The 13,726-nt window shown below is 39.3% G+C and overlaps 1 protein-coding gene across 1 annotated transcript in view; it reads left to right on the plus strand.

Moving 5' to 3' along the window:
- Positions 1 to 12,745, plus strand: part of LOC118331086 (voltage-dependent calcium channel subunit alpha-2/delta-1) — a 55,854-nt gene extending 43,109 nt beyond the window's left edge. Inside the window, exons 23-38 of the mRNA XM_035665865.1 lie at positions 155 to 215; positions 309 to 400; positions 1,355 to 1,436; positions 1,976 to 2,038; positions 2,645 to 2,748; positions 3,289 to 3,378; positions 3,486 to 3,553; positions 3,663 to 3,701; positions 3,990 to 4,061; positions 5,363 to 5,515; positions 5,787 to 5,839; positions 6,236 to 6,291; positions 6,437 to 6,566; positions 7,356 to 7,468; positions 8,415 to 8,497; positions 10,752 to 12,745. Of these exons, the coding sequence (XP_035521758.1) occupies positions 155 to 215; positions 309 to 400; positions 1,355 to 1,436; positions 1,976 to 2,038; positions 2,645 to 2,748; positions 3,289 to 3,378; positions 3,486 to 3,553; positions 3,663 to 3,701; positions 3,990 to 4,061; positions 5,363 to 5,515; positions 5,787 to 5,839; positions 6,236 to 6,291; positions 6,437 to 6,566; positions 7,356 to 7,468; positions 8,415 to 8,497; positions 10,752 to 10,862 (1,370 nt within the window). The 3' untranslated portion in view covers positions 10,863 to 12,745. The remainder of the gene's footprint in view (positions 1 to 154; positions 216 to 308; positions 401 to 1,354; positions 1,437 to 1,975; positions 2,039 to 2,644; positions 2,749 to 3,288; positions 3,379 to 3,485; positions 3,554 to 3,662; positions 3,702 to 3,989; positions 4,062 to 5,362; positions 5,516 to 5,786; positions 5,840 to 6,235; positions 6,292 to 6,436; positions 6,567 to 7,355; positions 7,469 to 8,414; positions 8,498 to 10,751) is intronic.
- Positions 12,746 to 13,726: the final 981 nt, after the last annotated feature.

A 13,726-nucleotide genomic window follows, 5' to 3' on the forward strand; every position in this document is an offset into this window, starting at 1 on the left:
TCACGTAGTCATCTCAATGCACAAATACCAGTGTCTTTACATTATTTCATTAATAAAGATAGAGACTTTAAACACCTAATCTGCTGTTGGTAATATCCTCAATCTCATCAATTACATAATGAGCCTAAACCAGGTGTTTTTCTGTTTTCAAAAGCCATGGAAACCATACAGCTGGAGAGGTTTGATGAGTTTGGTTACACCTACATCGCTCCAAGGTGAGTGATCCCGACACTACTGTACAACCCACTTTCACTATACACGAACAAACAAGGGACTGAGATTGAAAGTGATCAATACTGTTTCCTCAGGGAGTACTGCAAAGAGCTGAAGTTGTCACTCAACAACACCCAGTTTCTCCTCGACTTCAGTCAGTACATCGATAGAAACACCCCAAATGCATGTGAGTCATCCAACGTTTTTGCTGTTATTTCACTTGACACATTTGCAGTGGTTTTAATGTCAGTTTGCTGCATTGTTTTAAATCGTATAACTATTCTAAAATCCACACAATGTCACCTAAAGCAATATACACTGTGTTGCATTGTGATGTGTACATGCATGGTACGTTTTATTGTTAGTCATGGTAGAATTTGCCACTCTGATATCACGTTGGTTAGCATCTGAAGGTCAGAGCATGACTTTGGTCATTAGATTAGTACTGTGTAATTCGAGTGACATCAGTATGATCCACTAAGATTCCTAGAAGCCCAATGCTGTCATGCTACACAGTGACTCATGATGTTGGATTTGTCATCATCTAATGGATCTCCCCTCTAGTATGGCTTACCACCATCATCCAGCTAATGGATTTAGGTATACTTGTTCCATTTCAAACTGAGGTCAAGTCATATACTTAGGCATTAATGCCTTTCCTGATGCTGTTTGTGGAGTACAGTATGTTCTCACAATAGAGCTTTTGCGAAAAGTTATGGACATAAATGAAAACAACACTCAAGATAAACTGTATGCTAACGTTATTATTTTTTGAAAAGTAATTTTCTTCACACTGGGGTTTGAACTCAATACCTTGGCATAATCTGTCTCTTAAAGCTACAAAAACTAATCCTTCAGAAAGTACTTCCTGCTGTCTGACAGTCTAATGGTCACTCAGAGAAGACCTACAAAAACATGTCTCCCTGCTGGACAATTTCCTGATAAATTGGCATGAGATCAAGTTAAGTGCTTTGCTCAGTGGCACGTCAGTAGTAATTCTTGTGCAGGCCAAAAGCAAAACATATTCATCTCCCCTGCCCGGACTTAAACAATAGGTCAGTCATGTTACCATTAACATATTTAAACTACTAAGCATTGTTATTGTATTGTATGTAAAATGTATCTTGTCTTTAATCTGTAGGTAATGTGTCCCTGGTGAGTCGACTAATCCTGGATGCAGGTCTGACAGCTGAACTGGTTAAACTTTGGAAGGAGCAGACAGTGTGAGTGCCAAAACTTTCTGCTCCTCTCTGTTTTAAGCAATGCAAAGATAAAGTTAAAAAGTGAGTATATTTTCTATGGAAATCTGCATTGCATGTGTACACTATTGCTTTGTACCATAGCTGATGCTTATTTCATGCACAATTTACTGACAAACTGAGCCAGAGTTTTTCTTTTCTACTCTGGGTGATTCGATCATGTCCAACTAGTGAAACGTGATAAAAGCAAAGCACAAAATGCATATCACACCCAACCATACTCTGCCTCTGCCAAGACATGCTGTTTTGAGAGGAAAATAAAATAATTACATCAGTGTGTTTCTTTTCATGGTATGCCCACTTGTCTGAAATAATCCAAAAGCACATTTCCACATACACTGCAGGGTATCTGTTTAATATTAGGACATATAGAGACAAGTGACTTTGGGCATAAAACAATTTGTGTCGTGTCTGCAGCTTGATCTCACAGTTCACAAACACTTTTTTATAATATGTGCGATTGACTTTGATGTTTGACTGGCTGTTGTTTTCCATCTTCTCAGGGATGGGATACTGGCCAGGTTTGTAGCTACAGATGGAGGAATCACAAGAGTCTACCCAAGAAGGTACTCTCCCCTCATTCTTCTCAGTTTCACTTCCAGCATTAGCTCTGGTGTTGTAAAATAACACGCGAAGCGTTGCCCAAATAACTGATGGTGTAAATGTGTGAGATGAAAATGGATACAGACTGTAATACTCTTAGGTTGAGCGCTTTTGGCTGCTTTACTCACCTACTCCACTGGGTTATTTTCCAGAACATAGAGGATTAGACACTTTTAGCTGAACTCCCAGAGCTTGCCAGGCCAGAATAGGACATGGGTCACATCCACAGATCCAGCAGCCAAATGCAGCTCATTTTTCTCAATTTCCTTGCTGCTACTTTTGTCTGAATTACACTTGGGGGTTCCACTTGGTCAGAATACACCATTCCAGCTGAAGATGAATGCATATTCTTTCCAACAATAAAACATGAAATACAATCAGTTATTGCTTTTACTGGATCATGCCCTTGACATATATCAACTACATTGGGTGTGACTCCTATTTCAATGACTAACATTTGGCTGTAGATTAAAATATAAATTGTTTGGATAGATCACGCATATTTGCTTGGTGTTTTATGCCTATACTGGTCCATATATAATAGTATGTGACTGTATTAATGTTTTTAGTGCTGGGGAAGAGTGGACTGAGAATCCTGAGACATATGAGTCCAGCTTCTACAAAAGGACCCTGGACAATGAAATTTATATTTTCACAGCTCCATCTTTCAACAGTAAGTTTTCTGAACGGTTTGAATATGTGTAGTTGTGCACACTTTTCTGTGCGTGAGGATCTTCAGTGTGGCCTGGCACTGAGCCTAGCCTGCTCTTTCCCCTTGGACGTCATCCCAACCTTACTGGCAAAGATCACACTCTCAGGCCTCTGATATCACTCTCTTTATCCTTCTCCTTTTCCTGCTGTGTCTTTCAGCGATCATCACCACCCTCCCTCCTCCCTGCCCTGTATACTTCCTGTTATCTGCACTGATCTCTCTAACAGACATCAGGACAGGCATACGTCAGTGTAATGTAGCCTTGCTTAAAGCTACACTTGACTGGATTAGCACATGTACTGGCTTCACAGTCTGCACTCCACTTACATAAATTACAAGCAGCTAAGAATGCATGGAATTTCCCACAACGGATAGCGATTATTCCTGTTTAACTGTGATTCACATTCTAAAATGTTCTTGCTATGTACTTTTAAACATGATCTCAGTTAAATTGCCATGATTATTGGTTACCTTCCCTTGTGTATCCCTTCTCAATTGCAGCAGAGAGCAGGGAGGCTGTTTCTGAGTCAGGTATTCTAGTGAGCAAAGCAGTGGACCTCACGATTGACGAAGTCACGCTCAAACCAGCAGGTCAGTCTTTCTAATACCATACTGATGACTTTTTGTGATGCAACATATATGAAATCACCCATTGGCTATTAATCACAGTTGTCCCTGTTTTGTGGTTTGTTCTGTAGTGGTGGGAGTGAAACTCAATGTCTCATTCTGGATGAACAGTTTCATGAATGCTACACTGAAACTGAATGTAAGTTGTGTTAATAAAGTGTATTTGTATTGCATTAACACTTTTATCACACTTTTATCTATTGGTGTACAGTACTAATTTCTTGTCTGACTCATGTTTTACCTTTTAGTGCAAGGATGAGATTTGTGGCTGTCTGAGGAATGACAAGGTACAACAACAAAGTTTTTCTAAACTGAGAACTCTTTTTTGTTTTAAACATATTGTTGATTGTCTTCACTAAGACGTTTTTTATCCTTTCCATGGTTGTGGTAACAGCCTTGATTAGGACTCTTATGTTACGTTACAGGAATAATCCATTATGATAACCTTTGCCTACAGTGTATTTATGTATTTAAGCTTAATTAGTAATCTCTTTTTAAAAGACTCAGACTATTTTCAATGTCCACATTTTTATCACTTATTTCATTTTCAAACTGTTCACATGTTTACCCTGCAGCATGTAGACTGCGTGATCCTGGACGATGGCGGATTTCTTCTCATGTCCAATCAGGATGAGTATATCACCCTGGTGAGTTACCATTAACCATTTTCCTTATCATGATCATGTTTAGTTTAGCTACTGCTGTCTTTATCTAAATGGTCAGTAAGTGATCATTAACCATTACACAATAATGCTGCCTTCACATGAGGTTGCGTTACCGTGTTCATGAGAATAGTCGAAATGAAGCTCCCCTTGTGGTATTCACAACCTCCAAGGGGAAATTTTCAGAAATTTCTAAGAGCTTTGTAACCACAAGCTTACAGGTTCCATGTGAAGGCAGCATAAAACATCTGTAGTCTCATAGTCAGAAAGTTAAAATCAAGGACTTTGCCAGAATTCATATTTCTTTTCTCTACCTTTCTACATACCTAGCTCCTCTTTCCTTTGTCACAGGGATCCGTCAGTCTCATGCAGGTCAAATATAGGGCTTATGAGTCAGCTAAGTTATGAGAATGGCCTGTTAGCTCTGAGCTGTTTGAAAGCTCCAGCAGTACATACATGTCTCCAGTAAAGTAAAGCACTAGCCAGTAGAGGAGGATCAAAGGAAAGGTTCTGATGGGTCTTAGTCAGTTATGGAAGCTATAGTGAAGTGAATCCCCCGTGTATGTAAGAAGTCAGCTCTGCTGTGTTAACTCCAGTCTTTCAGGCTACTATAGGCCCTTGTGTGTCAGCGGTAGAATATACAGTGGGCTTGGAAACGTTTCATGTTTGTCAAGACAGGACATCTGTTCTTTGATCCATTCTGCCATCACAATGTCTGGCAAACAGTTTATGGTCTTCAAGCATTTGAATAAGCACCTTCCAATCTCTTTTTCACATCTTGTGATACATTTGGTGTCCACTGGGATCATGAATCAGAATTGTTTGGCTGTCACTCCTCTTTACATACCATCTTTACATATCTGCTTATCAAACATTTTTGTAGATTTTATATGCTCAGCCCTGTAAGAATAAGTTCATTCATACCTAAGCCTGCCCCTAGAAAATAAGACCAATCCCCTGATTGCTCATCCACCAGGTGTTTAACTACTTGTGAAACTACATAGGTTTTACTGTAATCATGGGATTATCAATATGTGCCCTTCCTTCTATTTTACACCGGCTTCACCTTTAAACTGGTATTTTGGTTCAAATAACATAATACAAGCGTAAACCAAAAAAAATGGTTGAATGCCTAAGGACGTAAATGCTAATTTTCAGTGCAGTGATGTGGCTAAGCCTAAAAAGCCCTGTCAGAGAAAATAATACATAGCTGTATGTTTTGTTTGCACAAGCACCACCCTACACTGCTTTTATTGTTTGTTTGTTTGTTTGCTTTTGTCATCTAGATAGGTCAGTTCTTTGGCGAGGTGGATCCTGTGCTGATGGTCAACCTGGTCAACACCTCCCTGTACTCCTTCAACAAGACCTATGACTACCAGTCTGTCTGCGACCCAGAGAGAGACAGCAAGGCTGCAGCAGGACCCCGCTCCGTCTATGTGGTTAGATACTCACTGACACGATCCGCCTGACAGCAGTTACCCTATCTATCTAATGATTAGTGCTTACACGTTTATGCATTTACACCATTTTAGCCTTTATTATACATTTTGGTAGGGATGGGGCTAATATTGCGATTGTGAATCATATTTGTTTTGGATTTCATTAGCGTAATATTATATAATATAAAATACAAAAAATCATGACAAAATGTGTTTTTGTTGTTGTCCCTACCTGCTTTATTTTGGAATTTATTTTCCTGTCCCTTTCCAGCCTACCATTGCGGACTTCCTCAGTATTGGTTGGTGGGCCTCCAGTGCTGCCTGGTGAGTGTACAGGTTGTTTGTTTTGTGTTTCTGTGTATTTTTATTCTTCCACTTTTTGTGTTTGTTTGTGTGTGCGTTTTAGAGTGGGAGTACATTTGTACTTAAGGGTAGGAGTTTGTTTGGGAGTGGGCTTGTATTTTGTTGAGGGTCAGTATAGGACATGGGCAGTTACACAACATTATACTGCATCACTACCTGTATGACTGCAGTATAACCAGATTTTGAAAATAGAATGACTGTTACTTTCCTTGGCATTTACATCACCAGTGATTCTAGCCTTAGACAGATGTGTGGCCGTTATTAAACAGTGTTTGGTTGTTCAGTGTCAATAAGTTTAACATGGTCTACTGACTCATCCGTGTGACTCATTTTGTTTTTTTCCTTCCCTGTGTCTAGGTCGATACTACAGCAGCTGTTCTTTGGTCTCATGTTCCCCAACTTTCTACAGGCAGGTGGGTAACAAATTCTGTGATTGTGTAAAATGTAACCGTCAGCCTTATTTATATGAGAAAACTGTATTTGGTCAATTTTAATCTCATACATTTTCACAAATCTTTTCCCCTATTTTTCTTTATCAAACCTGTGTCTTATTTCCAGCGGAGTCAGCAGATGAAGATATACCAGATGCCATGTTTAAGGAAAGCTGCATCACAGAGCAGACTCAGTACTTCTTTGACAATGATGAAAGATCCTACTCAGGTGTACTGGACTGTGGAAACTGTTCCAGGTATGTGAGAGTTTATTTTTGTTATTTTTGTGATTTTATGTAAAAATCTTCTTCCATGTGCTTCTATTTCTGTGGCTCTATCCACTCATACTGTAAATCGTTGCCAATATTAAAGATTTTCCACCTCTTACTGTATCTTTCTCCTGGATATCCTTCTGTTTAATGGTCTGCAGGGATGGGTCCAGAATAGGGTTAGTTTCCTCTTTCTGTTTTCCAGCCTGATTTTAGGCAGCTGTTTTCTGATGAGTTCTGATCAGACACAGATTACCTTGATCTGTCAGTGACCGGAATTGCAGAGGGAGGCACAAAAGCTCTTTTATCTGTTTTTCTTCCTTCGCTCTCTGGCTATACTTCAAACTCACTAACACACACATTCACGGACCACTGCACATTTACTTTGCTCTAACCTCCTTTTGTGTCAATTTGGGCTGTCGGTGGGGGTTAAATATGGCTGTAATTACTGGGTGTTATGAGTCCCACGTGTCTGGTACTTTACTCCCCAATGTTAACGACTGTAGACACAAAAACTTTCATGACTACCATAAAAAGCCAATCCTCAAGTGCAGAGAAGAGGTATAAATGTCTACATATGTGCACAACTGCACACATACGTGCATGTGTATGCAGCATATACTGTATATTCTAAATGCAAATGCAGTCTATTGTAGATAATTTGTTATTGCATGTAAATTGGAGCTGCATGATATCCTCACACCACAGGTATTTTACTGTTTGAATACTGTATAGACTGTTTACCAGTATGTGTGTGTGGCCATGTGTGCTTTCTAGGATGTATCGTGCCGAGAAGCTGCCTAACACCAACCTGGTGTTCCTGATCACTGATGCCAAAGCAACGTGTTTGTCGTGTGACCCCAAGCCGCTAAGACAGGCCGAACAACCCTGTATCCTTTCACTCAACTCGTAAAAATCGAACATAGAGTTACACTTCCTTTTTACTTTCCAGCCCTCCATCCATCACCCTTATGACAGTTGGGCTTTAAACTCTCAATACAAGGACACACACCTAAGGAGTTTGCAGCAGGTCCCCACTGAATGTTCACGGGTGAACAGTAAACCAGATGCACACATATTAAAGCCTGTCTCACATTACTCCCAGATTAGATTTCTTTGTTTTAATTCATCTGGGCTGTATGCTGCCATCAGGTTGAATTAAGGTTAAGTGCAGCAGTGTGTTTGTGTGTGTGTACAATATAAGTGTGTGTGTGTGTGTGTGTGTGTGTAGGTGTGTTTGTGTGTGTGTAGAGTTTGAATTTTTTCAGGATATCTGTTTGACAGATGTGTCTTGAATGTAGCTTCCTGCTGGTGTAACAGTACAGGTGTCATCATCAGAGGTCGCCATGGGGTCCCAGCAAGGGCCTCCAGTTGCTAACAAGGACACCACTCAACACACACAAACACTGACACACATACACTGCACACATGTTGCTCTATCACACTAAATACATATACACAAACAACTTATTGATGAGGATTTATTTTAAATGTCTTCATAAGAATACATTGTTTATTTTATCAGGGACACAATGAATAACTTACTCACAATCGCTACTTCAATACTGCTGGACCACAAAAAGTAGCATGTATAATTATTTCTTTTTTGACTTCTTTTATTTGAATCTCTCTTAGATGTTAATGGAGGAGCAGCAAATATCTGGAAAACAATAAATCAGGGTATCTCTAGCCAAGGCTAATGATGAGTTGGAACTACATAATGTTTTTTTGGCCTGGGAAATCAAGAGTCAGCACATCATTTATTTGTTGTTGTTAAAAGTGTTAAATGTGCACTGTCATTCATAAATCACATTTTCCTGAGAGTGGAATGTCCAGCTGAAGGTCCGGATCCATGTGAGCTGGCTCAGAATCCCAGATACCGCAAGGGACCAGACGTGTGTTTTGACAACAATGAAAACGTAAGACACAACCACACATGTGCCTTTGTGCAGAGAATATTGCTGCGAGCAGCTCTATTAGTGAGGTTTCACAGTTGACTTCTCTCAATCTCTGTCTGGTTTTCATCAGCATTCAGCACTGTTGGCTGCCTTCTCTAACACCCCATACTTGATTTATTCATCCAGTTTATATTTTATCTATTAATTTGTAATTATTTTTATTTCATGGATTTTGCATGCAATTATCACTCAATTATCTTTTATTTCTCTTGCTTCATGTGATCTTTTCACTCATCATCTGCCATTCTTGTTTTGTGATTCTGCATCTCAATGGCTGCTGCACTTGTCTGCTAGGATGAGCCCCTGTGTCCAATCAGCAGAGGTTCTACATTGAGCCCCACACCTCTCTTGTTGTTTCTGGTGCTAAGTTCAGGGTCAGTGTTCACACACAGCTTCATGCAGCTTCATTACTGACTTATAACCACTATGATCTTTACTGTTCCTGGGACACCACAGTGTGCTTGACAGGGGAAAATCAGGCACTACAATGGCATGCTGATCGTCACAGTATTGATGTAAATATTTCTTATGTAATATTTGCTGGGTAGTATCTGGGTCATTACTCATTTAACCTATTGTACAACCATTCAAGCTCCCACAATCTGAGTAACATGGCCTCTGAGACTATAACCAACCTAATCTATTGTGTTACTTAGGATGATCCATATGAATAACTCTCAAACAAACACATAGATTTATGCACATTTACATTTTTATTATATTCATATGTTTATATATTTATTGATTTTGCATTTACCAGTTGTTTTTACATACATAATATAATTTGAGAAGGAAATGGCCCACTAGTATCAAACATACTGTAATAACAAACAATTGGGATTTATTCCTTGGCTGCATGCCTTTCTCCTCAACACAATGCTACATCTTTCTTTGGCATCTTGTTTTTTTGTTTTGTTTTAGTTTCTACTGCTGTTTACCCCAGCAGATGGAGAGCTGACTGAATCTTGGCAGTTAAAAGCGTTAAATCAATTCGACGTAATAGCAGCACAAAACTATGTATGTGTGAATATATCTACAGTCATAGTCTATTTATTTAGAACTTTTAAATGCTTTGTAAACTTCAATATGTAAGCACATATGGATGTATTTTACCTCAAACTGAGAAATCTTTCAGTTTTACGGATTTCAACGCAATAGTGAGACCCGATACAGTAGCAAAATTCCCTTGAAAAGATCTGATGTAAGTTCATGTATTGTACCATTTGAGCTAAATCAGTAAAACAAAGGAGCGAGGTGGATACATCATGTGTGAGATCATTGCATCACCACCCAACTTTAAAAGGTTTATAAGACGTCTAAATATTTGGAAAAATTATTTCCCATATTTTTGTGAACTCTTTCATTGTGTTCTAAAGGCGTAGATCACAAACATAACAGGCCACTAATTCATGTGCCCTGCATGTTTATATTGTGGAGAGGCTGTGCTGGGGAGCAAAGGGAAGGGGAGGAATGGCTGAGGAAGTAGATGAACAGAGTAAAAGTAGGCCGCGTCCCTTTTCCTCTTTCCATCTGTCCCATTACTTTTGGCTGAGCTCCTTATAGGAAGACAGTTTGTGTCTAAGCCAGTCCATTTTGTCACTGGTGTAAACAGAGGAAGTCCCACATGGCTTTCCTGCCCTTTGAATACAGAAGACTCCCACCTCTTTCTCCTAGGCCTTTGGCATGCACGGATATCCTGAATACTCCCATCAAATACAAAAAAAAGCCACACACTGTCGTGGGCAGGTACATGTGCATACACACACATGCACGAAAAGCAGAACGAGGTCCGGAACACCTCTATAACTGCAACACAGCATTTAAATGAATAGTTCATTTTGGGAAATACGCTTCTTTGCTTTCTTGCCAAGAGTTAGATGTGACACTGATCTGTTAGTTTAGCTGGAAGGCTGGAAATGGGGAAACAGCTAGCCTTGCTCTGCACCCTGTCAAGACATAGTCCGCACATATTCCCTGTAGAACCACTAATGGTTGTTTTTACATTTCAGTTTTTGTATGGATTGAACTAGAGAGACTGAACATGTAAATGAGTGAGCTTTTGAGTTACTGGTGTATGGATTTTGATACCTTTTGACAGAGCCAGGCTAGCTAATTACTGTTAATACAGAGGTAGTGATGATGGTGGTAGTCGTAGTAGAGCTACTGGATGTAGGTGAAGACTGTTACATTTATTGACAACTGATTTGTCCAACAGGAAGATGATTCTGATTGTGGAGGAGGGACCTGCCTAAGCCCGTGTCTGTGGGCAATGCTTGGGCTCCAACTACTGCTGCTGTGGCTCATCACATCATTACAACACTCATGACCCCTACACACACAGACACACACACTCACACACTGATCGTCATCTCATTTCACAAGAAGCCGGAAGACACTCCAGTTATGCCATCCAGGATGTATGCAGAATATTTGCAACAAGACATTTTTATCAGCATTTCCATTTTCCAATGCCAAAGGGTGCTCATTCATTTCCTCCTTGTCATTTTCAAAAATAGAGACACATTTACTGTGCTCGGCTGCACTCATTTCCATGATATACTCCTTAATACTGGTGCAAGAGTAAGAGCTAACCAAACCCTTTAATTCTGCCTAATTTGTTTTTTGTTCTAAATTATTTAGCGGAGGTTGAAGAGTTGTCCCACTATGCCAATTAAATATCATTCAAAGACTGTATGTTCACTGACAGCGTTGATTTGTGTAGTTGTCGATATTGTTTGTTGCTTATTATATTGTGTATGAATCATTATGCTGTAATGATCGTTTATTTTGGAATCCAGTGCAACTATGAAGAATATCCCTTTTGTTTGAGTGTTTTTTAAATGTACTGTACCTATCTATTTATGTTTTTGTTCTTTTTTTACTCAACTAGCATTTTGTGACTAGCTAGGTGTTGTATTGTAGCAGCATGTGCTCAGTACAGAGCTAAAGACAACACCGATACTCTGACACCAAAGCTCCACACAGTACCAAGGACCACAAATACACACAGACCTACTACAGAGAATCTGCAGGCTAGTTTATTTAAGAGATTCCTCAGACGTGGGTGTACATCAGTATTCAAGTTACGTTGTTAGTTAGGTAGATAGATATCTTAGATACCTCGCTGGGAAATAAGTGAGGTCAGAGAGCACATATGTGAATCAAATCTATTAGGATATTACTATTTCAAATATGTTTGTACTTGGTCTGACAGCTTTGGTTGTCTTCAATTTGATGCATCAAATTCCCAGTGCCTAAATAGTAGCTCAAACAGTCTGTTATCTGAATGAAGCAATGCATCAGAGTTGTATTCTTACCATGTATGCTTCTATGCTAATGCTTGCTGCAGTATAGCAGACAGGGTAGCCCTTGCAGTGATACGTTGTGAAATGGGCCAATTCTGCTGCAGATATTCAAATTTATGTGGCCCAGGCAACAGTCATAAACAACCAGTGATTTTGATTGTGGGAGAGGAATATCATTTTCCTCCATGGTCAAAGGCTTGAGCTTGTGTTCCAACACCTTTCTTTATTAGTCCTGTTTCTGTTACCTTTCTGGATCACCAGACTCAGGAGCCAAGATGACTTGTGAATGAGATCAGCGTAACAAAATGACTGTTTTTTTTTTCTTCTCCTTGCTGTTCTCCTCCTTATGCTTGTTTCCTTTTTGTGTTGCTCTATAAAGTGCTGTGAAGCAGACACTGAAGGCTCAGTGTCGAAACGCTGCAATGTCATGGGATAAGCTTGTTCTGTGTTTGAACGCTATCTATGCCTATGGTCAGCATCCGGGCCTTTTGGAGAGAATTTTGAGAATACACTATTACCAGTGGTAATTTTGCATTGCCTTACTTTACGACGGGTCATAAAGGTCACACATAAGTATTTTAGTTTTAGCCATTTTAAAAATGAAAGTTGAGTTCTCTCCATCTCGCCTTCATGGTGAGCTGCTGGTGTTGAGTGTTCAAGTTATGCCTGTCTATCAAAGTCGCGTGTTGACTTGTGTTTTACCCTGAGGGTCCCGTGTCTATGTGCAGGCATGTGCGTGTCCCTCCGATATCTGATTGTGCTTTATTACTGTACATGAATTACTCTTTTGTGGAACTAGCCTGAATAAATTTTGTATACATTTGTACACTAATACTATTTACTGTATAAAAGAGAAAATGAAAGAAAAGAAAAATGTTTATAATATGGTGTTGATTATTGTGCAAATATAATATATTCACAATAAAAGTGTTGTATTGTTATGACCTGAGGTGCTTATTTTTATTCTGTCACATCTGGCCATTTTTCTTTGGTTCCACTGGGAGCAGACCAAACATGTCATCTTTCCTGCACAAGAGACAGCTGCAAAAAAAGGGAAGTGCATCTTTTATTCACTGTGTCTGTGTATGAAGTAAGTGTGATTGCTACTTTGTCAAATAGTCCTGTACCTTTTGGTAATTTTAGTATCTAATAATTTACGGGTGTGGTCAGAGGTGTGATATGTTGCACACACAGTGATGTACTGACACATCCTACTGAATGTATTTTTTTTACTATTATTATGTTATGTAATATAAATCCAACATATAGAAATCAATCCAACATCTTTTAATCTTGCTTAATAAAGTTATTCATTAACAATTTATTTCAGTAAAAAACACAGATCAAACAGTACAAATAGTACATTGTTTTCAGTGAATAAATGTATAAGTGTATGTGTGATGACAGCATGGCAAAGCGTGTCCCAGTGAATTCTGACTGAGGTCCTATTCCCTGTGTTTCTAATTTTGTGACCTCGGCCAGCAGCATTATTGAAACAGACAGACTGCAATCTCCTGCCTGGAGCAGCAGTAGGAAGCCAGATGCTAACACCAGAGTTACAGAGCAGTTGTACACTACTTGTGCTTTACTTGATGGTATTTGTGTTTATCTGATGGTAATCTAAGAATAAATATGGCCTCAGTTTTAAGTGAGAGTATAAAGACGTTTGTTTTTCTTGGAGATTTGTCAGACTGGGAGGTCCTCGTATGTGTGCTATATAGCAATATCTAGAAGGGAGGTTGTAATGGGATACTCTTGTAAATGGGGACGGGGTCGTAGCCTTTAACATGCCTGGCTTAAGAAGTTACAGACGCAGGAAAAGCAGGGACAAGTTCTACATCTCTTTTCAATTTGTAATTTGTAATATTTCTTAAGCCACAAGAAG

This window comes from Morone saxatilis, unplaced genomic scaffold (genome assembly GCF_004916995.1).
Source record: "Morone saxatilis isolate NCDOM2014 unplaced genomic scaffold, NCSU_SB_2.0 Contig2, whole genome shotgun sequence".
In the NCBI taxonomy this organism is placed as follows: domain Eukaryota; kingdom Metazoa; phylum Chordata; class Actinopteri; family Moronidae; genus Morone; species Morone saxatilis.